We start from the raw sequence: 23977 nt of genomic DNA on the forward strand, positions 1-23977 counted from the left end.
ATTTAATTACATTTACTGAGCACTTGCCAGACGCCGTCCCAAGAGCCCCCCACGCCCTCTGGCTGAGTGCTCAGTAACCACGTGATGTGGTCCTATCCCCGCTGTCCGTCCCGACCCTTCAGCTGTGGAAACTGAGTCACATCAAGGACGCAGGAGGCGTCCAGGGCACAAGGCTGGTGGCGCTAAAGACAGAGGTTTGGGCACGGCAGCTCAAGTCTAGAACTCCCGTCTCAACCGCAGTCTCCATCGACAAGCCTCCACGGCGGGGGCTCAGAACGATACGAAGACAACAGCATTTCGGGGAGAGTTTTCTCCTCGGACCCAGACTGAAGGAGCACCTGCGGGTAAGAGTTTGCTGGCCTGAGACTCATCTGGACTAGCGCCTTCAGGTACAGAGCCCTATTCGATTCTCCCAACAGCAGCCTCGCGCTGGGGGCAATGCAGATATGCATGGGCCCGTTTTGCAGATGAGGAAACGGAGGCTCAGAAGCGGGGTGGGTGGCCAGTCAGGGCTGCGGCAGGACTTAACTCGGGCCCAGAGGTTGGCGCCCCAGGCGTCGCACGGCGGGCGGTAAGGCGTTACGGCTGGAGCTGTTTTGCCAGAAAGGAGTTAGCACATAGTGGATACGACCCGTTACCAGGCGTGCTCACAGCTGATTTCAACTAAAGTTCGCAATATCCACCGAGGCTGAGTGGCAGGAGTTGTCTGCGGCCCTCCATGAAGCCGGCCGGGCCAGGCCCGAAAACCCGCATCTGCCTGGCAACACAGCGTGCTATTTCTGCCCCATCCGAGGGCTTCTCCTCTTTCTTCCGCCCACCGTGGATTCAGCCCGTTTCTCGACCCTCGCTTTTGAGGTCTGGGATGCCAATTCACGGGCAGGATTTTAGCTTTGGAAATGGAGAGGGGGGTGCTTAGCTTAGAGCTGTTGCGGGCCAAAGAATTCACGAGGATCCACGACAGACTGGATGGTGGGCACAAAAACCAGCAAAGGAGAAGGGGAGACGAGAGTGGCATAAAAATTGGGGGACTGGGAAGACGACGATAGGGCGCTTAAGCAGGGGAAGGATTCGGTAGAAAGAAAACAAGTTCCGTCTGAGAAACGTTTCGTCGTGAGCGGCGGAGAAAGCTCGCTCCCAGGTTAGGTGGAGGGCAAAACAGAAAAGGCAGAACTGAGGGTGAGAGGCGAGGGCCAGGGGTACCCATCTGCGAGTCACCTGGAGGTTGGGCCGAACCCCAGAATCTGGGCAGTGAGGCCCCAGGGAGGAGAGGAAGTGAGGGTGCAGAGGAGACGCGAGGGGGCCTCCAGCTCTGCGGATCCCTTCCCACACCTCCTCCTGGCCCGGTGACCTTCACCTCCGCTCCCCTCCAGCCGCCCACACCCTGGGCCTCGTCATCACCCTGACAGCTCCCACTGCCCTCCGGGATCGCGCTCCCTGACCACAGCTTCCGAAGCCGTCCCCTCCCTCCCCGCCCGGCTGACCTCATCCCCACCTCCGCTCCCTGGACTTTCCCACGTGGACCAGAGCCTCCTGGCTCCCCGTCTCCAGCCCTCCAGACCACACAGGACATCATCGCGGCCGATCTCTTCGCCAATACCCTCAACTGCCTCGCCCCTCCGTCCTTCCGCCCAGCTCATCCGGCCAGGCTCGAGCCAGGGATTTGCGAGGCACCTGTCTTCTCCGCCCTACGCCAGCCTTGGCACTCCAGGGCAGGAAATCCCACACCAAGGATGTTTGGTGCCCACAAAGCCACGGTGCCCGGAGTCAGCTGCTCGCTCCCCACGGCTCCCCCCTCCTCCTCTTGGGCATCCGTTCCAAGCCTACGACGTCTCCCCCCGGCAGATGGCTCTGCCCCTGGTTCACGCAGGAGCTCTGCGCTCCCCTACCTGCACGTGCGTGTTTCTGTGTAGGCTCAGCGCTTTGTCCTCGGGTCACCTCTTCGTCCTCGCAACAGCCCCTCCTTGATTCGCATGTTTGCAGATGAGGAACCGCAGGCTCGTGGACGGCCCTGAGGTCAAAGGAGGTTGTATGTCTTCTAACGTGTGCTCTTAACCCACAGGGCCAGGTGCTGTGCTAGATGCTGACGATATAATTATAAACAAGATAGATGAGGTTCCCACCCTCATGAAGCTTACGTTTTAGGAGGACAGTACGTAAGTAAATAAGGGACTACATCAGATAATTATCGGCTGCATAAGAACCAGCAAAGGAAGACGCCGAACTCGGTGACACGGAAAAGACTGGCTTGGGTAGGGTGGTCAGCGGGGAGCCCTGACGGGAAGGTGTGCTGACGGCCCCCCGTCTTTCCTCACTCCCTACTTGTGCCATCCAAGGGTGGTGCCCCACCCCCGCTCTGGATGCCATCATTTATTAGCAAGATGATGTCACTCGCACTGGGAGCAGGTGTCCCCTGTGTAGATGATGAGCTTAGAGGGCTGAGTTACTGAGGCCCCAAAATGGGAACGTAGTGGGGGTATTTCTGGGATCAATCAACCACCTAGGGAAGAAAGGGGTCCTTGGAGGCTTGGATCATTGGCCACAGCTGAATTCCTCCACGGAGGACAGAAAGATGACCCCGAGGGCGACGGAGGCAGGTGAGTTCTGGTCCATCCAACCAGTGTTGAACATCGTGTCCCAGGTTGGGTTCCCTAGGGAGAGGGGGAACGGAGACCTGGGTGCAGGAAGCTTATGGGCAAGTGCGCTTGGGATCGACACCTGCGGGGAGTGGAGGAAGCGGGACTGGGGAGGGAGAAGACACTGACGGAGGCGGCAAATAAATCGGCCTCGGTGCCGGCCGCCCGTGCAGCTGGGCCCACGCGTGGCGTCCGTCCCCGCCACTACGGTGAATCGGCTCACGAGAACACTGCGTCAGTTCCCCAGCCAGCTGGTGGCCAAAGTCGTCCTGTCTGCTTGGTCGTTGAGTGCCGCGTCTGTGTTGGATGCTTCCTGGCGGGCATTTCATGCCTACGAAACATCTTTCTCCTGGCGCTCATTCTCTCCAGTTCGTCCACATCCTCCTCCCAAATTCTCTTGTTCTAAATGTTCTTCTTTCTTCAAACTGTCTGCCCCGGCTCGTCAGTCTGCATATAGTCTAACCTTGGGCCGTTTCTCTTTCCACGTGAGATGGCTGTCAGGCTCACCGCTCTAAGCTCTGTCCTTTCGGATGTCAACTCACTGCTGTCTTTCAAAGCCACCCCGGGGCCGGTGCTGCGCTAACGCCACGTCCCCCTTTTGGCTCGTACCCACATACCGAAGACAGTGAGCCGAACAGTGGTCCCGCGGAGACGGCCCTGCCCTACTCCCGGGAACCTGTGGGCATGTCAGACTGCATATTTTAATTGGCAAAGACACAGCCAAGGTGGCGGAGAACCCGAGGGACGGCGGCGTGGGAGGGACCCAGCCCTCCAGCTCTGTCTGCTAAGGAAGAAGGGGCCACAAGCCAGGGAACGCCGGTGGCCCCTAGAACTGGAAACGGCAAGGCACCAGAGTCTCCCCTCGGGTCTCCAGAAGGAAAGCACGCCTGTGCCCGTCTACACCTCGATGTTAGCCCCAGCGGGATGCGTTTCCGTCTTCTCCACTCCAGGCCTGTGAGACACTGTTGATGAAGGGAGTATCACAGCAAGCGATCACATCTGTGAACCCAGCTGGCTATTTCCCTTCTCCTTCTGATCGCAAAGGCCTCCCATTCATGCGGCCAGAGGTGGTGACGGCTTAGGGACAGTACCAGGGCACTAGTGGTAGGGGCCGTGAGTTTGGGCTCCTGGCTGGTGCTACCTTTGCCCTCTGGCCTTCGCTAGTACTGAAACCCAGATGGGCTACCTCCGCTTCGAGGAATGCTGTTGCTGCCTTGGAGGGTCTGGTGGAATTCAGGCCCCTGGCCACACAGCCACCGGCAGTCATGGGGAGGTGCCCCCTATCTACCAGGATCCCGTCGGATGCTAGGAGATTTTCTGCTTCGAGAGTGTGATGGGTTTTGGTAAACTTATTCAGCTGGGTGATCGTCACAATATTCCAGTTTGGGGGTACTTCCGTGACTCCCCCAAGTTTCCCTGGGGTCCACCTGCGGTCTACCCCTCTTGCTACCCCCAACCCCGGGGCAAACACAGATCCGCTTTCCGTCCCGATAGAGTTTGCCTTTCCTAGAGATCTCACATAAATGGCATCGCACGATTTGTAGTCTTCTTTTCTGACTTGTTTCGCCCACCGCGACGTTGTTTTCATCCGTTGTGCGTCTCTCTCCAATCTGGCCCAAACTCCGACACCTCCCCACCCTGCGTGAGCTCTGGGGATTGGTAAGGTCGCAGCTCTGTGACAGCTGTTCTTTGGCTGGCTTCGCGGACTCTCACCTTGTGCACGCACGATCTGATACGTAGTCAGAGACCCGAGCAGGTTCCTAGCTGGTTTCTGCGGTTTGTTCTCTGCAGAGCTCCACCTCGGCAAATTCCAGCCACTTTGGTCTACAGCCTGCGAGCTCGGTCTCCCTTTGTCTTGCTACCCGGGGCCGCTGCTTTCTGCGTTGTGATGTGGAAAGTTAGTCCAGGCAGAGAGGCCGGGCAATCATGCATTTCTGTCCTCTCGAGGATCCCGGTGCCATGTTGGCTGTTACTTAATGTCTTAAACACGTAGGTCTCTCCCCCGTATATTTTCTCCAGTTTCTACTTCTTGGTAGCAAGTCTGCTCTTGGTTATCCATCAAGGACAGCCATGCTTTTCTTGTTGAATTTCTTCACTAGCTATTATTATATTCAGTCAAATGCAGCTTTTTAACGTGAATGGTTTAAACAATCTTGGTAACTGTATACAGTTGGTAACCTTCACCACCATCGTGATGGGGGAGAGTTCCCTTCCCTAAAACGCTTGCTCGTGCCCCCTCACCCTCAATCCCCTCCCCTCCCGACGTGTAACTTCTTTCTGTAACTATAGCTTTCACCTTGGCCGTGATTCTTAAATTCTACAGTACACAGTGTTTGTGTATGTGGTCTTTCGCTTAACGTGTTTGAGATTTTCCACATTATTGTGTGTGTTAATGTTTTGTTCCTTTCTATTGCTGAGTAGTATTGCATTGTGTGGGTAGATGTTTACCCCATTCACTGGGTGGTGGGCATTTGGGGTGCTTCCAGTTTGGGGCTGTTAATGGATAATGTTACTATGCTACATCTTTGTGTGGAAAAACATATATATATATGTAACCTTTGCATGCATGGACATTCTGGGATATGTTGTAAGTGTATGTTTAACTTTTAAAGATCTCACCCTACTGTTTTGCAAAGTAGCCATACCACTTTGCCCTCCTACCAGCAATGGATGATCTAGGATGCTCTAGATCATCAAGGACACTATTATCTCTCTCTCTCTCTCTCTCTCTTATTTTTATATATATATATTTTAATGTTTTTTTAACGTTTATTTATTTTTGAGACAGAGAGAGAGAGAGAGCATGAATGGGGGAGGGGCAGAGAGAGAGGGAGACACAGAACCAGAAGCAGGCTCCAGGCTCTGAGCCATCAGCCCAGAGCCCGACGCGGGGCTCGAACTCACGGACCGCGAGATCGTGACCTGAGCTGAAGTCGGACGCTTAACGACTGAGCCACCCAGGCGCCCCAGTATATTTTTTTTTCTTTTTTTTTTTAATTTTTTTTTTAACGTTTATTTATTTTTGAGACAGAGAGAGACAGAGCATGAACGGGGGAGGGTCAGAGAGAGGGAGACACAGAATCTGAAACAGGCTTCAGGCTCTGAGCCGTCAGCACAGAGCCCGACGCGGGGCTTGAACTCACTGACCACGAGATCATGACCTGAGCCGAAGTCGGTTGCTTAACCGACTGAGCCACCCAGGCGCCCCCCCAGTATATTTTTTAATGTTTATTTTATTTTTGAGAGATCGAGCCAGAGTGCAAGCGGGGGAGGGCCAGAGAGAGAGAGAGGGAGACACAGACTCTGAAGCAGGCTCCAGGCTCTGAGCTGTCAGCACAGAGCCTGATGTGGGGCTTGAACTCATGAACTGTGAGATCATGACCTGAGCTGAAGTCAGATGTTTAACCAACTGAGCCACCCAGGTGTCCCTCCCTTTTTTTACTTGAGAGAGAGAGAGAGAGAGAGAGAGAGAGAGAGAGAGTGTGTGTGTGTGTGTGTGTGTGAGTGGGGTTGAGGGGCAGAGGAAGGGAGGGAGAGAGAGAGAGAGAGAGAGAGGGAGAATTTTAAGCAGGCTCCACATTCAGCACAGAGCCTGACGTGGGGCTTAATCCCACGACTGTGAGATCATGACCTGAGCCAAAGTCAAGAGTCAGATGCCTGACTGACTGAGCCACCCAGGCACCACTACCTTTCTTTTTTTAACATTTTATTTTTAAGTAATCTCGACACCCAACATGGGGCTCAAACTCACGCCCCCGAGATTGAGTCACACACTCTTCTGACTGTGCCACCCAGGTACCGCCATTATCTGTTTCTTTAAACTTTAGTCTTTTTAATGGTTGCACAGTGGTATCTCATTGATTTTCCCCCTTGAATTACCTCCGTGCTTTTGCCAAAAACTAATGGACCATGTACGTGTGGGTTTATTTCTTTATTTCTGGAGTCTATACTGTCCCATTGATTATGTGCCAATGGCACAGTGTCTTGGTCACTGTAGCTTTATAATAATCTTGAAATCTAAATAGTTTCTGTCCTTCAACTTTGTTCCTGTTTTTCAAAAGTCTTTTGGATATTGTATGCACTTTGTCTTTTCACGTAAGTTTTTAAATCTGCTTGTCAGTGTCTTTCCATAAAGTGTGTTAAAATTTTAATTGGAATTGCACTGAATCTGTAGATGAATTTGAAGAGGACAGACATATTAACAATATTAAGTGTCCCAATCCATGAACATGGTATATCTTCTTGTGTACTTAGGTCTTTTTCAATCTCCTGTTGTAATATTTTGTAGCAGAACAGGTTTTGTACATCTTTCATTAAATTTATTCCTAAATATTCTTGATGTTATTGTAAGTGAAGCTGGTTATTACATTGAATGTGTAATTGTTCATTGCTAGTATGTAGAAATACAACTGGCCTTCATATTATTGACGTTCTATCTTGCAACATTGCTATGTTCGCTTATTAATTCTAGTAGTGTCTTTTATAGATTCATTAGGGCTTTCTAGATACAAGATTAAGTAGTCTGCAAAAAAGACATTTTCATTTCTTTCCTAACTTGTATGTCTTTCATTTTCATTTATTTTTCTAGCCTTGGCTAGGACTTTCAGTAAAATGTTAAATATAGACACAGTAAGAGCAGACATCCTTGACTTGTTGCTATTCTAAATAGAAAGCATTAAATCTTTCACTACTGAGTATGATGTTGGGTGTAAGGGTTTTTGTTTTTGTTTTTGTTTTGGGGGGGTTGTGTTGTTTTGTAGATATCCTTAATCAGATTTTAAATTGAATTTTATCAAATATTTTTACTTGCATCTTTTAAAATGATCTTTTCTTTTTTATTCTATTAATACAGCAAATCATATTAATTGAGTTTGGGATGTTAAACCAATTCTACATTCCCAGAATATGCCCCACTTGGTACTGATGTATTGTCATTTTTATATATGGTTTGATTTGCTAATATCTTGTTACAGATTTTTGTGTCTGTGGTCGTGAGGGATATTAGTCTGTATTTCTTTTTTCTTGTGAAGTCTTTGCTTGGTTTTGGAATCAGGTTAATACTAGCCTTATAGAATACATTGGGAAGTGTTAATTCTTTTGTTTTCTGAAAGAACTTGTGTAGGATTGATGTTGTTTCTTTCTTAAATTCATGATAGTATTTACCACTGAAGCTCTGAGTTCACTTTATGGAAGGGTTTTTAATTATAACTTTGATTTATTTAATTGATATCAGGCTGTTCAAGTTTTGTAATGTTTTCTTGGATGAACTTTGGCAATTCATGTCTTTCAAGGAATTTGTCATTTCACATAGGTTGTCATTCTATTGCCATGAAGTTGTTATAACATATCCTTATTCTTTTAATGTCTATTGAATCTGTAGTAATGACTTCATTGTTCCCGATATTAGAAATTTGTGACTTCCTCTTTTCTTAGTCGGCCCAACTGAAAGTTTATCATTTTTATTACCGTTTTCAAAGAAGTAGCTTTTGCTTTCATTGGTACTCCCTATATTTTTCTATTATTTCCTTGATCTTTATCTTTATTATTTTCTTCCTTATGCCTGCCTTGGATTTAATTTGCCTTTCTTTTTCTAGGATCTTTTTTTAAGATGTTTATTTATTTTTGAGAGAGAGAGAGCATGTGAGCAGGGGAGAGGCACAAAGAGAAGGGGACAGAGGATCTGAAGTGGGCTCTGTGCTGACAGCAGAGAGCCTGATGTGGGGCTGGAACTCACAAACCATGAGATCATGACCTGAGCTGAAGTCACTTAACTGACCGAGCCACCCAGGCACCCTCTTTTTCTAGGATCTTAAAGTGAAAGCTTAGATGTATATTTGAGATATTCCTTTTTTTCCAATCCAGGCATTTACAAGTATATTTCCCTCTAACCACTGCTTTAACTTTATCCCACAAAACTATTTAAAGGAAAACTTTTTTTAACTGTGGTTGACACACAATGTTACATGAGTTTCAGGTGAGCAACATAGTGATTTAACAAGTCTATACACAATGCTATGCTTACCACAAGTGTAGCAACCATATCCTACAAATTTTGATAGGACATTTTCATTATCACTCAGTCCAAAACATTTTCTTACCTCTTCTGTGATTCCTTTTTTTGATCCAATAGTATTTAGAAGGGTTTTTTTTTTTTTTTTAAGTTTTGGAGGTGTTCAGGTTATTTTATTATTACCGATTCCTAACATAAATTTGCTGTAGTCAGAAAACACACTCTGTAGGATTTCAATCTTCATATGCGTATTAAGACTTATGGCTCAGAATATGGTCTACCCACGTGCACTTGAAAAGAATGTGCATTCTATCATCGCCGGGTATTGCATCATATGTATGTTAAAAGAGGTTGAGAGTATTGTTCAGATATCCCATATCATTGCTAATTTTTGTCTAGTTGTCCTAGCCATTGCTAAGGTAAGAGTGTTAAAATCTCCAGTTATGATTGTGGGATTGTCTGTTCCCCTTTAACTGTTGATTTTTGCTTCAGGTATTTGAAAACTTCTTATTGGGCAAATACACGTTTATGATGATTATGTCTTCATAATGAATTTGTTCTTTCACCATTGTGAAGGGTCCTTCTTTACCCATGGTAAAACATTCCTTTTTGAAATCTATTTTATCCCATGTTAATATAGCCCCTCTGACCTTCTTGTGCTTGTCATTCACAAGGGTTATCTATTTCCCATTAGTTAACTCTCCACCTGTGTCTTTATATAGTTGTCTTAAAAAAATCCTTTCTGATGATCTCTAACTTTTAATTAGAGTGTCTCTTCTATTACCATTTACTGGTATTATTGATATGGTTAGGTTGGATTTTTCATTTTATTTTTGTTTTGTTTGTCTCCTCTGTATTTTTCCCTCTGTTGTTCTTTTTAATTTTTTTAGAATGTTTCTTAGAATTCTGTTTCAATTTTCCTGTTGTTATCTTAGCTATACTTCTTTGTCTTTTTTAAAGTGGTTGCCCTAGAAAATACGATATACATTGAATTTATGGGTCAGTATCTCCTCTGTCTCTTCTGTTCTTGTTGTTACATTTAATACATCTACTTATGTTTTAAACCTCACAAGAAAATTTGTCATTTTTGCTATAAACCGTGATGTGATATGATATTAGAAGGGAAATGGGAAATAGAAAAGAATGGTCATTTGATTTGACCTGGATATTCACCATTTCTAATGCTATTCAATGCTTCTGAGGATTTGAGTTTCTGTCAGCCCAAAGAAGTTTCTTTAGTGTTCCTCATGGTGCAGTTCCGTCGGTGAGGAATCCTCTTAGTTATATTTTATATTAAAATGCCTTTATTTTGTTTTCATTCTTGAATGATGTGGATATATCATATATCATTTCTGAATATAGAATTCCTCATGGATGGATTTTTTTCCTTCATCAGTTAGAAGATGTTGTCCCGCTGTTTCCTAGCCTCTCTGGTTTCTAGTAAGTCAGCCATTATTTGGATAATTGTTTTTCTGTATATAATATGTCTTTTCTTTCTCTTTGGCTTTCAATGGTGTGGTGCGTCTTGGCGGAGGCTTCTCTGTGTTTATTTTGCTTGGTGTTACTGTAACATTTATATCTGCAAATTTCTATCTTGGAAATCGAGATGTGGACATTCTTGGCCATTATTTTTCAAATGCTCTTCTGTGTGTGCCACGTTCTCCCTCTCTCATCCTTCCTGTATTACAATTAGACTGGTATCTGAACATCTGACATCTCTAACAAGTTCCTGAGATTCTGTTCATTGTGTTTTCAATATTTTCTCTTTCTGTTCCTATTCCTGGGTGTGTCTGTCTATCTATCTTCTATCTATTTTCTATCCTTTGTGTCTTGATTCAATTTCATTTATTCTTCTGTTTGCCATGTGTTTTTCAGGCCTACAGTTTCCATTTGGTCCTTTTTTATTGTTTTTCTCTGCTGAGATTTATTATTTTTCTCCCGAGGTGCATATTCACTGAAGTCATGTTTTGTTTTAATTCATCGAGTTTAGTTATATTTGCTTTAAAATCTGTTTCTGGGGGCGCCTGGGTGGCTCAGTTGGTTGAACATCGGACTCTTGGCTTCAGCTCAGCTCATGATCTCATGGTTCGTGGGTTCAAGCCCTGCATCGGGCTCTGTGCTGATGGCATGGGGCTTTCTTGGAAGACAGCTATGCTCACCACTATATCACCAATGCCCGCTTGGGACTTGCTTGGGATTCTCTCTCTTTCTCTTTCTCTCTCTGCCCCTCTCCTGCTTGTGGTCTCTCTCTCTCTTCCTCAAAATAAATAAATAAACCTACCAAAATAAAATAAAGTAAAATAAAGTCTTTTCTGTCCATTCAAACATCTAGCTCATCATATGGATGAATTCACTTAAGTTTCTTTCCTCGTGAGAATGCATTCCATTTTTTTGTTTGTTTGTTTCTAAAGTTAGGTTATTCACTTTTCAAATTGTATAAAAATAATTCATCCCTACAATCCAACTATGACTAGTAACATTGGAATTATTACCTCAAATACCAGTCGTCTATTGTTAATGCTATCAATTATACCTTGAGCCTACCTACAATTTTCCACCCTCTCCCTGTGTTCCTAACTAGCCCAACTACCTAACAGCTTTCTATCTCCTTGCCCTCCTTGCCCACCTTATCCCTCCTGTTTACTGAATTTTATTCCATACATAGTTCAATGTCATCATTTATTGAGCTAAGCTTAATAAATGTATGACACTGGATTGACCTAGACTATCTCATTGAATCCCCCCAGCCACCCAATTGAGTAGGCGTTATTAGTATTCCATTTTACAGGTGGAAAAAAAAATGGCTTAAAGAGATGGTTACTTGTCCAAGGTCAGGTGCTAATAGATGAAAGCAGGATTGACATCGTGCAGGTTTGTTTGATTCTGGAGCTTGTGCTCTTTACCAGAGATTGGCCAACCTTTTTCATGAAGTACCACATGGTTACCATTTGAGTCTTTGTAGGACATACAGTCTCTGTCACAACTTCCCAGATCTGCCATTGTAGCATCAGAGGAGACACAGACAACGTGTAAATGAATGTGACAGTTTCCAATAACATTTACGGAAACAGTGGGAAAGATGTGGCTCGTGGTCTGTAGTTTGCTGATCCCCGCTCTTAACGATTACACCATTCTGTTATTTTTTTTTTTTCCCTTTAATCTCCAGAGCTATCCATTCAACAAATATCTACAGCACTGTTTCCGAGAACAAGGCACTGAACTTGGTCCTGGAAGGGGTGAGGAAGCCAAAGGCCCTGACTGGAGGGGCCGCAGATGAGAAGGACAGTACACAAACACATCTATACCACAGAGCTGACTGGTCAGTGCCAAAAGAGGGGTATAGACTGACTGGAGCTTTTCCCGACGGACACAGGGTGTTTCAGTGCAGTGGGTGGTGATGGCATAAGCTTTCTGGTGAGAGAACCACAGGCAGAGATGGCAAGGAGACAGTTTCAGAGGCGCGAACACAAGCAAGATTTTTTCTATCCGTTCGTCACTCCTCTTCTCTTCTCTTTACCACTATTCACTTATTTCCTCTCTCTTTTCCTCGCCAGCATCATCCGTACTTTGGTCCAAACCTTTTTGTCTCGCACCTTCCCCGACTTTCCCCTTTGCTTTACTCCCCTCCCCTTCCTTCTTTTTAAATTTTTTTCTAATATTTTATTTATTTTTGAGAGAGAGAGAGAGCAGGGGAGAGGCAGAGAGAGAAGGAGACACGGAATCCGAAGCAGGCTCCAGGCTCCGAGCTGTCAGCACAGAGCCCGACACGGGGCTCGAACCCACAAACTGTGAGATCATGTCCTGAGCTGAAGTCTGATGCTTAACTTAGACTGAGCCACCCAGGTGCCAACCCCCCCCCCCCACCCCCGCTTCCTTCTTCTTAAAATTTATTTATTTTTGCTTCTTGACTACTGGTCCTGTTCTGCACTGGGCTCAAGGCACACATTTATATAGCATACTTCATTTGGAGTTTTATTCAGGTACATCAGCATGGTTGACACATTATCTCAGGCAAACAATATTTATGTAAAACTTAAAAATGTCATTTAGATTTAATGTAATACTTATCAAAATACCAACAGCATTTTTTTCATAGAACTACAACACACAATCCTAAACTTGGTATGGAACCACAAAAGACCCCGAATAGCCAAAGCAATCTTGAAAAAGCAAAACAAAGCTGGAGGCATCACAATTCCAGACTTAAGTTTTATTACAAAGCTGTAGTCATCAAACCAGTATGGTACTGGCACAAAAACAGACACATAGATCAATGGAACAGAACAGAGAACCCAGAGACAGACCCATAATTACATGGTTAATTAATCTTTGACAAAGGAGTTAAGACTATACAATGGGTTGTGTATTTCCCAACACATGGTGTTGGGAAAACTGGACAGCTACATGGAAAAGAATGAGACTGGACCGTTTTCTTACGTCGGACACAAAAATAAACTCAAAATGGACTAAAGACCTAAATGTGAGACCTGAAACCATAACAAAATCCTAGAAGAGAACACAGGCAGCAGCGTCTCTGACATAGGCAAGAACCAGAACAACATTTTTCTAGATAGGTCTCCTGAAGCAAGGGAAATAAAAACAAAAATAAACTATTGGGATTACATCAAAATAAAGAGCTGCGGCACAGCAAAGGAAACAACCAACAAAACTAAAAGACAACCTACCGAGTGGGAGAAGATATTTGCAAATGAGATATTTGATAAACGGTCAGTGTCCAAAATACATAAAGAACTTATACAACTCAACACCAAAAAGCAGTCCATTTTAAAAATAGGCAGAAGATATGAACAAACATTTTTCCAAAGAAGACATCTGGATGGCTAACAGACACATGAAAAGATGCTCCACATCACTCATCATCAGGGAAACACCAATCGAAACCACAGTGAGATATCACCTCATACCTGTCAGAATGGATAAAATCAAAAATACAAGAAACAACAGGTGTTGGCAAGGGTGTGGGGGGAAAGGAACCCTCATACACTGTTGTGGGAATACAGACTGGTGTAGACACTATGGAGAACAGTATGGAAGTTTTGCAAAAAAAATAGGGGCACCTGAGTGGCTCAGTTGATTAAGTGTCTGGTTCTTTTAAAAAATTTTTAAAATGTTTATTTTTGAGAGAGAGAGAGAGAGAGAGTGAGAATGGGGGAGGGACAGAGAGAGAGGGAGACACAGAATCCTAAGCAGGCTCCAGGCTCTGAGCTGTCAGCACAGAGCCCAATGCAAGGTTCGAACTCCCGAACCATGAGATCATGACCTGAGCCAAAGTCGGACGCTTAACCGACTGAGCCACCCAGGTGCCCCCGACTCTTTTTTTAATGTTTATTTATTTTGAGAGAGAGCAAAAGAGAGAGAGTGAGCGTGCATGCACACGTAAGTGGGGGAGGGGCAGAAAGAGACTCCCAAGCAGGCTCCACGCTGTCAGCACAGAGCCCAACTCGGGGCTCGATCCCACAACCATGAGATCATGACCTAAGCCAAAACCAAGAGTCAGACGTCCAACCTACTGAGCCACCCCAGCGTGCCAAACGTCTGACTCTTGATTTCAGCTCAGGTCATGGTCTCACGGTTCATGGGATAGAGCCCGCATTGGACTCTGCACTGAGCATGGAACCTGCTTGAGAGTCTCTCTCATTCTCCCTCTGCCCCTCTCCCCTGCTCATGTTCTCTCTCTCTCTCTCTCTCTCAAATTAAAAAAAAAAAAATTAAAAATAGAACTACCCTGTGACCCTCGGTATTACCCCAAACATACAAAAACACTAAGTCAAAGGGATTCATGCACCCCTATGTTTATTGCAGCATTATTTACAATAGCCAAATTATGGAAGCAGCCCAAGCGACCATTGATAGATGAATGGATAAAGAAGATGTGATATATAGTGTAATATTTTTCAGCCATAAAAAAAGAATGAAATCTTGCCATTTACAACAATATGGACAGAGCTAGAGAAATAGGTGATAAGGATTAAAGAGTACATTTATCATGATGAACACCGAGTAATGTATAAAATTGTTGAATCACTATATTGTATACCTGAAACTAAGATTACCCTGTATGTTAACTATACTGGAATTAAAATAAGAAGGCTTAACAAAAGAAAAAAAAGATGAAAAAAAAGCTCAAAAAAAAAAACAAAACCAAAAACCAAAACAAAAAATGCCACTTTGCCCAAGTGAAATATTAACTTACTTCTGTTAATTCAGTCAAGGTCGATATCTCTTGGTCGATTCTGGGCAGTCAATAACATCCACTGTTTGACCAATTTATTATTATTTTTTTACTTGCTCACACTACTAGTCTGTCCTGTTAATGTAGCTCTTTTGATCGTCTTATAATTTATTTCTTCCCCTGTTCCATCCTTTCTCTTTCCTGTACTTTTTGGATTGGTGTACATTTTTTTTTTTTCTGGAGGCGTGCTACTTTCTTTCTCCTTTCTGAAAATATCTCTAAAAATATTCTTTGTTCATTAATTTAACTAATGTTCATTGAGAAATTGCCACGTGGTAGGTCCTCTCCTGGGGACATTATGGCAGTAAACACAACAGATAAGTAGACCAGGATATAGAGAGTGTTAAGTGCTATGGAGAAAAATTCCTTAGAATCAGGAATTTGGGTGGTGTATTACAACTTTAAAAACTGGTGAGATCACTTCGTCAGACAGTTGAAGGAAACTAACCACGCCAGCATCTGCTTGGAAGGGTGTGGAAAGCGTCCCACGCAAAAGGAATTGCATGTATGAAGTCCTGGGGCAGGAGCGTAACTCCTCTGGTGGAGACAACAAGGAGGCCGGTGTGGCTGAAGCTCTGTGCGGAGGAAGAGACTAGAAGTGTCGGGGCGGGCAGGAGGAGGGACACAGGCTATTTAGGGACTTCTCCAATGGAAGAATTTGAGCTTTTATCTTGAGATGGAAATCCTTCAGTGGGTTTTAAGCAAAGTGAAATGTTGACATGTATATTTTTTACATGTTAAATTTTGAGAGAGAGAGAGAGAGAGAGAGAGAGCAGGAGAGAGAGAGAGAATCCCAAGCTGACAGTGCAGAGCCCGACACAGTGCTCGAACTCACGAGCCGTGAGATCATGACCTGAGCGGAAATCAAGAGTCGGACGCTTAACTGACTGAGCCACCCAGGTTCTCCTTGGCTTATTTTTAGAAGATCCGGAATGTAGGGAGGCAAGAGAAGAAGCCAAGAAACCAGTTAGGATATTACAACTTTCCAGGCAATACATTTGAATATTATGGGGAATGTTTTCTGGAAGAATCAGGGTAGTTACTTTTGTTTTACGATTGAGGATAGAAAACTAAGGGGCGAAATCTTGATGCATGATGAAGCATTTCACCATCCCCTGCTCCTCAGGGAAATATTGGGTGATTTTGCCTTGCTAATCCAAGGACTGCTAAACATTTTGAATTTTCTTTGGCACCGTTAGGCGATCTAATGCCTGGCACATAATTGGCGTACAGAAGTATTTCTGGAATGAATACGTAGGCAGTTGAATGGGTAAGACTGAGTTACGTTATCCCGTAACTTGCAGATGCGAGAGGCGTTTCTCTGGTGGTGGTGATTGTCTTTAAGTTTTCTGTAGCAAAGATCATCAAAAGTGCCACGTTAGAAACACAGTCCTACTTTTCAAGTCAAAATGGCAGGCGCACGTATCTACAGATTTTATGTGGTCCCACAGCAATTTGTACAGTCCTCCGTCATAGTTATCAAGGCTCTTTTGTCTGGAGTTCCTTCAGGGTTGGGATCATTTCACCTAGCACAGGGCTTGGGGACAATGTTTAATGTATGCACAGTATGATAAAGGGTAGTAGAAAGAAAATATGTGCATTACCAACACCAGCCACAGAATATTGTGATTCTTGAAAAATATGTTCATTTCCCTTCGGAAAAAGCAACTCTGGGGGCATGCGAGTGGCTCAGTGGGTTCAGCATCGGACTTTTGATCTCGGCTCGGGTCATGATCCCAGGGTCGTGGGTTAGAGCCCCACATTGGGCTCTGCGCTGAGTGTGGAGCCAGCTTGGGATTCTTTCTTTCTCTTTCTCTCTCTCTCCCTCTACCCCTCTCCCTCACTCTCATGTGTGCTTTCTCTCTCTCTCTCTCTCTCTCTCTCAAGAAAAAAAAAATCCTATTTAGGAAAAAACAATTCTCAAGTTACTGCTACAGAATTTAGCTACGTGACTTCTAATTATGTTTTAAGCCGTCCACGAGCTGGATCCATGTATTCTCAAGGTACCTAAAGTGCCTGGTAAATGATCTGGTATCACCAGTAAATGATCACTAAGTATTGGGACCTGGGCTTCAGGGGCTGAGATCCACTTTCCAGGGGGTCCATGTAGGGGCACGAATAAAGCCATTTCAACAGCTGGATGAGGTCTTCAACCTTCTCCTCACAGGGAGCTTCAGAACTTCTGTCCCTCCTGTGCACCCCCTCCCACGGGTCCCCCCTGCCCGCATCTCCCCCTCTGGGTGCACCTGTCCCTGTACCCCCATCCCGTCAGGGCCTCCCACACCCGCATCTTCCCCCCCCTCCCCGGGTGCACCTGTTCCTGTACCCCCTCCCGGCCAGGCCCCCCACGCCCGCATCTGCCCCTCCGGGTGCACCAGTCCCTGTACCCCCATCCGGCCAGGACCTCCCACGCCCGCATCTCCCCCCTCTTCCCGGGTGCACCTGTCCCTGTACCCCCATCCGGCCAGGGCCTCCCACGCCCGCATCTCCCCCCTCTTCCCAGGTGCACCTGTCCCTGTACCCCCATCCGGCCAGGGCCTCCCACGCCCGCATCTCCTCCCCCCTTCCGGGGTGCACCTGTCCCTGTACCCGCTCCTGGCCAGGCGCCCACCCCCTCCTGCAGCTCCCCCTCCGAGCCTGAACCCTCGGCTCCACTTCTCAGACCCGACGCCCTCCCGGCGCCCCTCCCCCCCGAACTTCCGCCCGCGCCCCCCTCCCCTCAGGCGGGACTTCCGCCCGCGCCCCCTCCCCGCGCCGCGTCGTCCCCGTCGCCGCCCGAGGGGAGCCTGGGAGCGCGTCGTCGCGCTCTCCCGCGGGGCCCGGGCTGCGGCGGCGCGGAGGCGGCGGCGGCGTCCGGCGGCTGCGGGGCGCGCTCCTCCCCGGCCTGCGCTCGCCCCGCGCCTCCTGCTCGTCCTCCTGCTCCTCGTCGGCGCCCGGCTCCGCGAGCTGCGAGCGGCAAGATGGCGGCGCCCAGGCCTCCGCCCGCCCGGCTGTCCGGCGTCATGGTGCCCGCGCCCATCCAGGACCTGGAGGCCCTCCGCGCGCTGACGGCGCTCTTCAAAGAGCAGCGGAACCGGTAACGGCCGGGCGGCGCGGGCGGGCGGGCGGGCGGGCAGCGGGCGCCCCTCCCCCGGGAGGCGGGCGGCAGAGGCCTCGGCCGTGGGCCCGAGGGGCCCCGGGGGGCTGACACCTGCCCCCCACCCGCCGGCACGGGCGTGGAGCCGCGCGCGCGCGAAGGGGACCGCCCCACGCGAGCCCCTTGCCACCCGCCCCCGGGCTTGCCGGGCCCTGGCCCGGAGCGCCGGCGCGGCCCGCGGTGGCCCGGCGGCCCGCTGGCGGGGGGGGGGGGGGGGGGGGGGGGCAGGCGGGCGGCCGCGAGAGCGCGGTGGGGACAGTTCCCGTGGGGGGTGGGGGGTGGGGGGGGGTGGGCAGCGCGGTGTGCGGGGCGGTTGCGCCCTGGTCCGGAGCGAACCGGCCGTTTGGGTCCTGACTGTCAGTGGGGGGCAAGGTGGCCGGGTGGGAAGGGCCCGCGAGTCCGGCGCGCCTGGATTCGGTTCCTGGCCTTACAAGTTGTGCGTTTCTGGGCGATTTCTCCGAGCCTTAGGTTTTCCTGGTCTGGAAGTGCGAATGCAATACGTACCCTCGTTGCTGGATTGTACAGAGGGATGAATGAAATTAATAAAGCGCGTGAAAATGCAAAACGTGTGACGTTGTAAGTCAGTGCTTGATTTTCTAGTCTTCTCTGGGCCTCGGTGCCGGTGTTGCCCAGCACGTCCCTGGTGGGATTGCTGTAAGGACGGTATGAGGTGATGCGCATTAAATCCGTAATTCATGCCTGACACGTAGTACTAAATGCATGTTGGCTGGTATTCTTATCCTTTAATACATTTATCGATGGCCCTCCGTGGGCCAGGTATTGCGCTGGGTGGTGAAGGTGAAAAATGAAGTCCTTTCGTGAGAAGTCCTGTTCTGGGGAGCCAGCAGATAATTTTACAATGGGGGGGGGTGTACAAAGAGTAGAGGGAACGTAGAAAGAAGATGTGGGTTGGTCCAGAGGATGGATCCCCAGAGGCCCTCTAGTCTTTGAATGGGACACCTGGGTCTGGGCACGTCTCCCTTAAGTCACATTAGAAGCACTGAGCTGCGGAAGGAGCGGTGAAAGCCGAGGGCACTGTTCTGGGGGCTTCTTGGGACACAAGTTACATGATACGGTACTGCTAGGAGATATGTTGATTAACGCTTCAGTGCACCCATACCATGGGGGCGCTTCCCTGTAGTCCGTTATCAGCCATCAGCCATGTACTGAGTACCTACTCGGAAACAGGTTCTTTGTTAGGTGCGGAGGGTATAAAGGTGAATCTGACACGATCCCTTTTGTCGAGCATTGGCCGTGTTGAGCAAATTGTAATGGGGTTTTTGACAAGCAGGCGGTCGCACGGAAGGGGTCTGTGGATCTGTTGGATGGATTGGTGGGCCGGGAAAGGCTTTGGATTACTTTGGGTGCAGAGGGACCATACATGGATTTTGTAGGGTTCCTGAGAGGATTAAACGCAGTAGCATAGGTAAGGTGTCTGGTACAGAGGAGACATTCAAACATCAGATCCCTTTTGGGGCGTGTGCATGGCCCCGTCGGTTGGGCGTCCGACTTCGGCTCAGGTCATGATCTCGCAGTCTGTGAGTTCGAGCCCTACATCGGGCTCTGTGCTGACAGCTCGGAGCCTGGAGCCTACTTCCGATTCTGTGTCTCCCTCTCTCTCTGTCCCTCCCCCGCTCACTCTGTGTCTCTGTCTCAAAAATAAATAGACCTTAAAAAAACTAAGAAAAAAAAAATCAGATCCCTTTTTATAACCTGTAGGATGAAATCCAAGGCCCTGGGCCAGTTTACAAGGCCCTCTGCACTGTTGTGAGGCGAGTTGATGGGGAGCTATTGACGGCTCTTTTAAGGGAATGGCAAGCTAAGATCTGGGCATTAGACCGAACTCTCTGCTGTATGGGGAATAAATCACAGAGGGTGAGGCTAGAGGCAAGGGACTTTTAAGAAGCTGATGTGGAACCCGAGTCAAAGAACAGCTAATCTGAATTAGGACCTTGTTTCTGGGGATGGATGGGATGAGTGCTGAAAAATATCTACAAGGTTGAACGGACAGGTCTCGGGGTCCAACTGGATTGTTGGGGGAGAACGAGCAGAGGAAGAAGCTTCCCACATTTGGCGCCAGCTTTCCTGGGTCCATGGTCCTGTTCCAGGCGGAGTCTGGCGAGCAGGTCTTGGGAGGGGGAGGCCGAAATGCGTGGTGGTGCAGAGAGCCCTCCTTGAGGGTTTGTAGGGACAGGCTCTTGGTTCTGCTTCTGTCGCTGCTGCTTCCGTGTGTCTTTGAGCAAGTTACTGGTCGCTCCTCCGATGCCGACGGGCCCGGAGGGAGGATGGGACATAAAGTGAAGCAAATGGAGGCCTCCGAGCAGCCAGTGGGAAACACCAGGCAAAACAAACATGGATGGAGGAGAGTGAGCATGTACTTGATGGAACACAAGGTGGAGATCTTAGCTGGTGTAGCGTATTTTGTGGTACTTCCCGTACGTTTGTCGCCATGACACTAGCCTCTGCGGTGGCTGGAGTGAGAGAAGTATCCTGTAGTGGAAGAAGAAAACCTTGGGAACCAGGTAGACCCAGACAAGGATCATGGCTTATCTCCCTGGACGTACTTCTCCTCTGGAAAGTGGGGATCAAGCCTCTCACTTTGCAGGATTACCGTGAGGATCTGTAATATTATCTGCACAGCACGGTGTTTTATGTTGTTTATTTTATAGCTGCCGTTCAAAAGCGATGGGGCTGTAAGTGACCGAGAACCCGATTGTGCTTAATGTCTTGCATTTGAGAAAGCGGTTGCAGCTCTTTCAAAAGGTTATAATTTATTCTGATTTTCGGGTTTCCAGGGAGAGGGATCCCAGGATCTCATTACAACTCTGGCAACCCCCAAGTGAACAGAAGTCCTCCTGTCACATCGCAGTGGTTTTGGATGTGCTCACAAATTCTTTGCAACTCTGTCCTGCCGGAGGAGGAGGTGAATTCCTCTCTCCTTGCATGTGGGCTGAGTTTAGGGACGTGCTGTTGTTGTAATAGATTATGGCAGACTTGAAGGCGTGCGACTTGCGATTAGGTCCTAAAAGGCAGCGCAGCTCCCTCTTTGCGCTCTCTCTTGAATCACTGACAGAGTCACCTGCCATGTCGTGAGGACACTCAAGCATCTATGCGGAGAGATCTGTGTGGTGAGGAATGTGATGAACTGTGTTGGAAGCGGACGCTTGGTCCACGGGAAGCCTTCAGGCACCTGCACAACCTCGTGAGACCCTAAGCCAGAGCCACCCCAGTCGCACACTTGCAGATTCCTGACCCTCAGACCTGCACAAGACCACAAGTGTTACTGTTTTAAACTGTTCAATTTGGGGGTACTTTGTTATATGGCAATAGATGGTTAATATACCAATCTAAATTCTTCATGCTCTGGATTCTGTAACCCACTTCTTGAATAGTATCTTAATCACAAAAGTCCATAAAAAAATGCGTAGGGTCATAAATACCAGTGTTAAGATACTCAGCTATTTCTTTGTGGAAGGTAATTCCTTTTCTTATGTGTTAAAGTTGTTTTATATCTTTTGTTTAATGTATGTATTTGCATTTTTAACATTTATTGTGATTTTTCTTGCTGTGGTGGGAGTCTTTGTAAGTCATACTAAATCCTTTCTGAAACAAAGCAAGATAAAAATACATTAAAAATTCTATTTTTGGGTTTTTGCTGGAGGTTTTCTAACCCTTTAGTTACTTTCATGGTGTATCTCTACATCATCTCTCTTTATGATGTAGCCAGACCTCCCTGTTAACATGTGCAGTCATATGAAATTTGTTGTCCTGCCCTATACCTATACCACTGTCCACTAAGTAGCCATTAGCTGTGTGTGGCTGTATAATTAGAAATAAGTGAAATGAATAATTTTGTTCCTGCACTGGCTGCATTTTAAGTACTCAGTAGCCACTTGTGACAAGTGGCTGCCTTATCGGACACCGTAGCTGTGGAATATTTCCATCATTGTAGAAAGTTCTGTTGGAGATGGTTGCTCTGTATGCTTTTCTACAGAGAAGATTATGTTCTGGTTTTTGAGTATTCCTGAAGTAATGTTACATTTGGGTACTATTTTCTCTAAAATTTTCGCCTTAGACTCCTACCTCATTGTGCTTCCATTTGATAAGCTTCTTGACGGAAGTGAGCATGTCACAGTCACTTACCCCTAGCAAGTAACACGAAATCTGGTAGTTACAGGCGCTTGACAGATGTTTTTTGCTTCTTCCCCATTCTTTTCCTTCTAGGACTCCACTTACACATAGGTTAAACCTTTCCCTGTATTTTATATGTATCATAGGCTCCTTTCTGTGTTGTCCATTCTCAGAGCTTCTATTTGAAAATTTTCTGTTAATCTACCTTCTAGCTTTCTGATCCTCTCTTCTGCTATGTCTAGTCTGCTGATATCTGCTGTGTTTTTAGTTTCAGATACTATGTTTTTGAGTGATTGTATTGCAGAATTTCTCTTTGAGTTTTTTAAGAGATTCATTTTGTTGCTTACTTTCTTGAACGTGTATTAATTATAGTTATTTGAAAGATAACTTGCCTGATAACTCCCCCCCCCCCCCCTTTTTTGTCCTGATAACTTCCCGTTGTCAGTTTCTTGTGTTCAGTACTTTGGTCCCATTTTATTGAGTGCTAAATGTGTTTGAAAAATTGAGGCCGTTTCCAGATATGTTCCCTTTGAAGAATATTTGAGAACTCAAAACCAAAATCAGTTTAAAAACGATTTAATAATGATGGTGGGATAACTTGATATCTGATTGGAATAAAATGAACTTCGGCTCACACATTGCACCATCCACCAAAAAATATTCCAACCTGAGTTAGACCTCCGCATAAAAGTTCAAACTATAAAGTGCTGAGAAGAAAACACGGGAGAATATCTTTGTGAGCTGGAGTGTAGGCAGACATTTCTTATCCAGCGCACAGAGGATACTAACCATGCGAGGAAAAATTGGCTTTATCAAAATTAAAAGCTACTTCTCAAAAGACACCATTAAGAAAATGAAAAGGCAAGCCATAAACTGAGAGAAAAGACTTGCAATACATATGTCTGACAGAGGACTTGTTTCGGAAATTACGAAGTGCTCCTACAACCCGGGAGTAACAAGACAACCCAATTAACAAATTGGGTGAAAAAGTTCTATGCTTCGTCAGAGAAGATACATCAACGGCCAGCAAGCCTGATGAAGGACTCCGTGTCAGTGGTCGTTAGGGAAATGCAAACTGAAATGAGATCCTGCTTCATATTCTTTAGGATGGCAGTGACGGGCAGCGGAGAAAGGGAAGTGCCGGGGAGCACGGGGAGAAATCGGAGCGCCTGGGTGGTGTCAGTGGGACTGCCAAGTGGTAGCACTGCTGTGGCAGTTTGGTGGCTCCTTGACGAGCTAATGCGACTCCGCGGTCCCGCTCAGAGGCACGTGTCACAGAACTGAAAGCCGGGGCGCCAACAGATACTTGTGAGCCAGCGTTCGGGGTAGCACGACTCAAAATAGCCGAAAGGTGGAGACAGCCCGAGCGGCCGTCAGCAGAAGAATGGATAAACAAAATGTGGTCCCTCCGTCCGTTGCAACGGTATTTAGCCGTAAAAGGGAACACAGTGCCGATACGTGGTACCACGTGGATGAACCTTGAAAACGTGCTAAGTGCAGAAGCCAGACATAAAAGGACAACTATTGTAGGATGCCACTTACATGAAGTACTTAGAATTAGGCAAATTGGAGACAGAAAGCACATTAGAGGTTACCAGCAGGGGGTGGGGCGGGCAGGGGGGGGGGTAGTTACTGCTTAATGGTTCTAGAGTTTCTATTTGGGGTGTTCAAAAGTTTGGAATTAGATAGTGGTGGTGGTTGCGCAACACTGAATATAATTCAGGCCAGTGGATTTTATATTTAAAAATGCTCAAAATGGCAACATTTATGTTAGATACACAGTAGTTTCCCCCTTATCTGTAGGGGACACGTCC

At 47.0% G+C, this 23977-nt stretch overlaps 1 protein-coding gene across 2 annotated transcripts in view; it reads left to right on the top strand.

Moving 5' to 3' along the window:
* Positions 1 to 17725: 17725 nt before the first annotated feature.
* The window catches only part of ATXN10 (ataxin 10), a 166791-nt gene continuing 160539 nt past the window's right edge, over positions 17726 to 23977 (top strand). Inside the window, exon 1 of one of the 2 annotated variants that reach the window (XM_042993531.1) lies at positions 17726 to 17972. In XM_042993531.1, coding sequence (XP_042849465.1) covers positions 17857 to 17972 — 116 coding nt within the window. In that variant the 5' untranslated portion in view covers positions 17726 to 17856. Of the gene's footprint in view, positions 17973 to 18682; positions 18703 to 23977 lie in introns of those variants that run through there. The other variant, XM_042993532.1, reaches the window with a different exon arrangement.

The sequence above is a fragment of the Panthera tigris genome, chromosome B4, assembly GCF_018350195.1.
Source record: "Panthera tigris isolate Pti1 chromosome B4, P.tigris_Pti1_mat1.1, whole genome shotgun sequence".
NCBI lineage: Eukaryota > Metazoa > Chordata > Mammalia > Carnivora > Felidae > Panthera > Panthera tigris.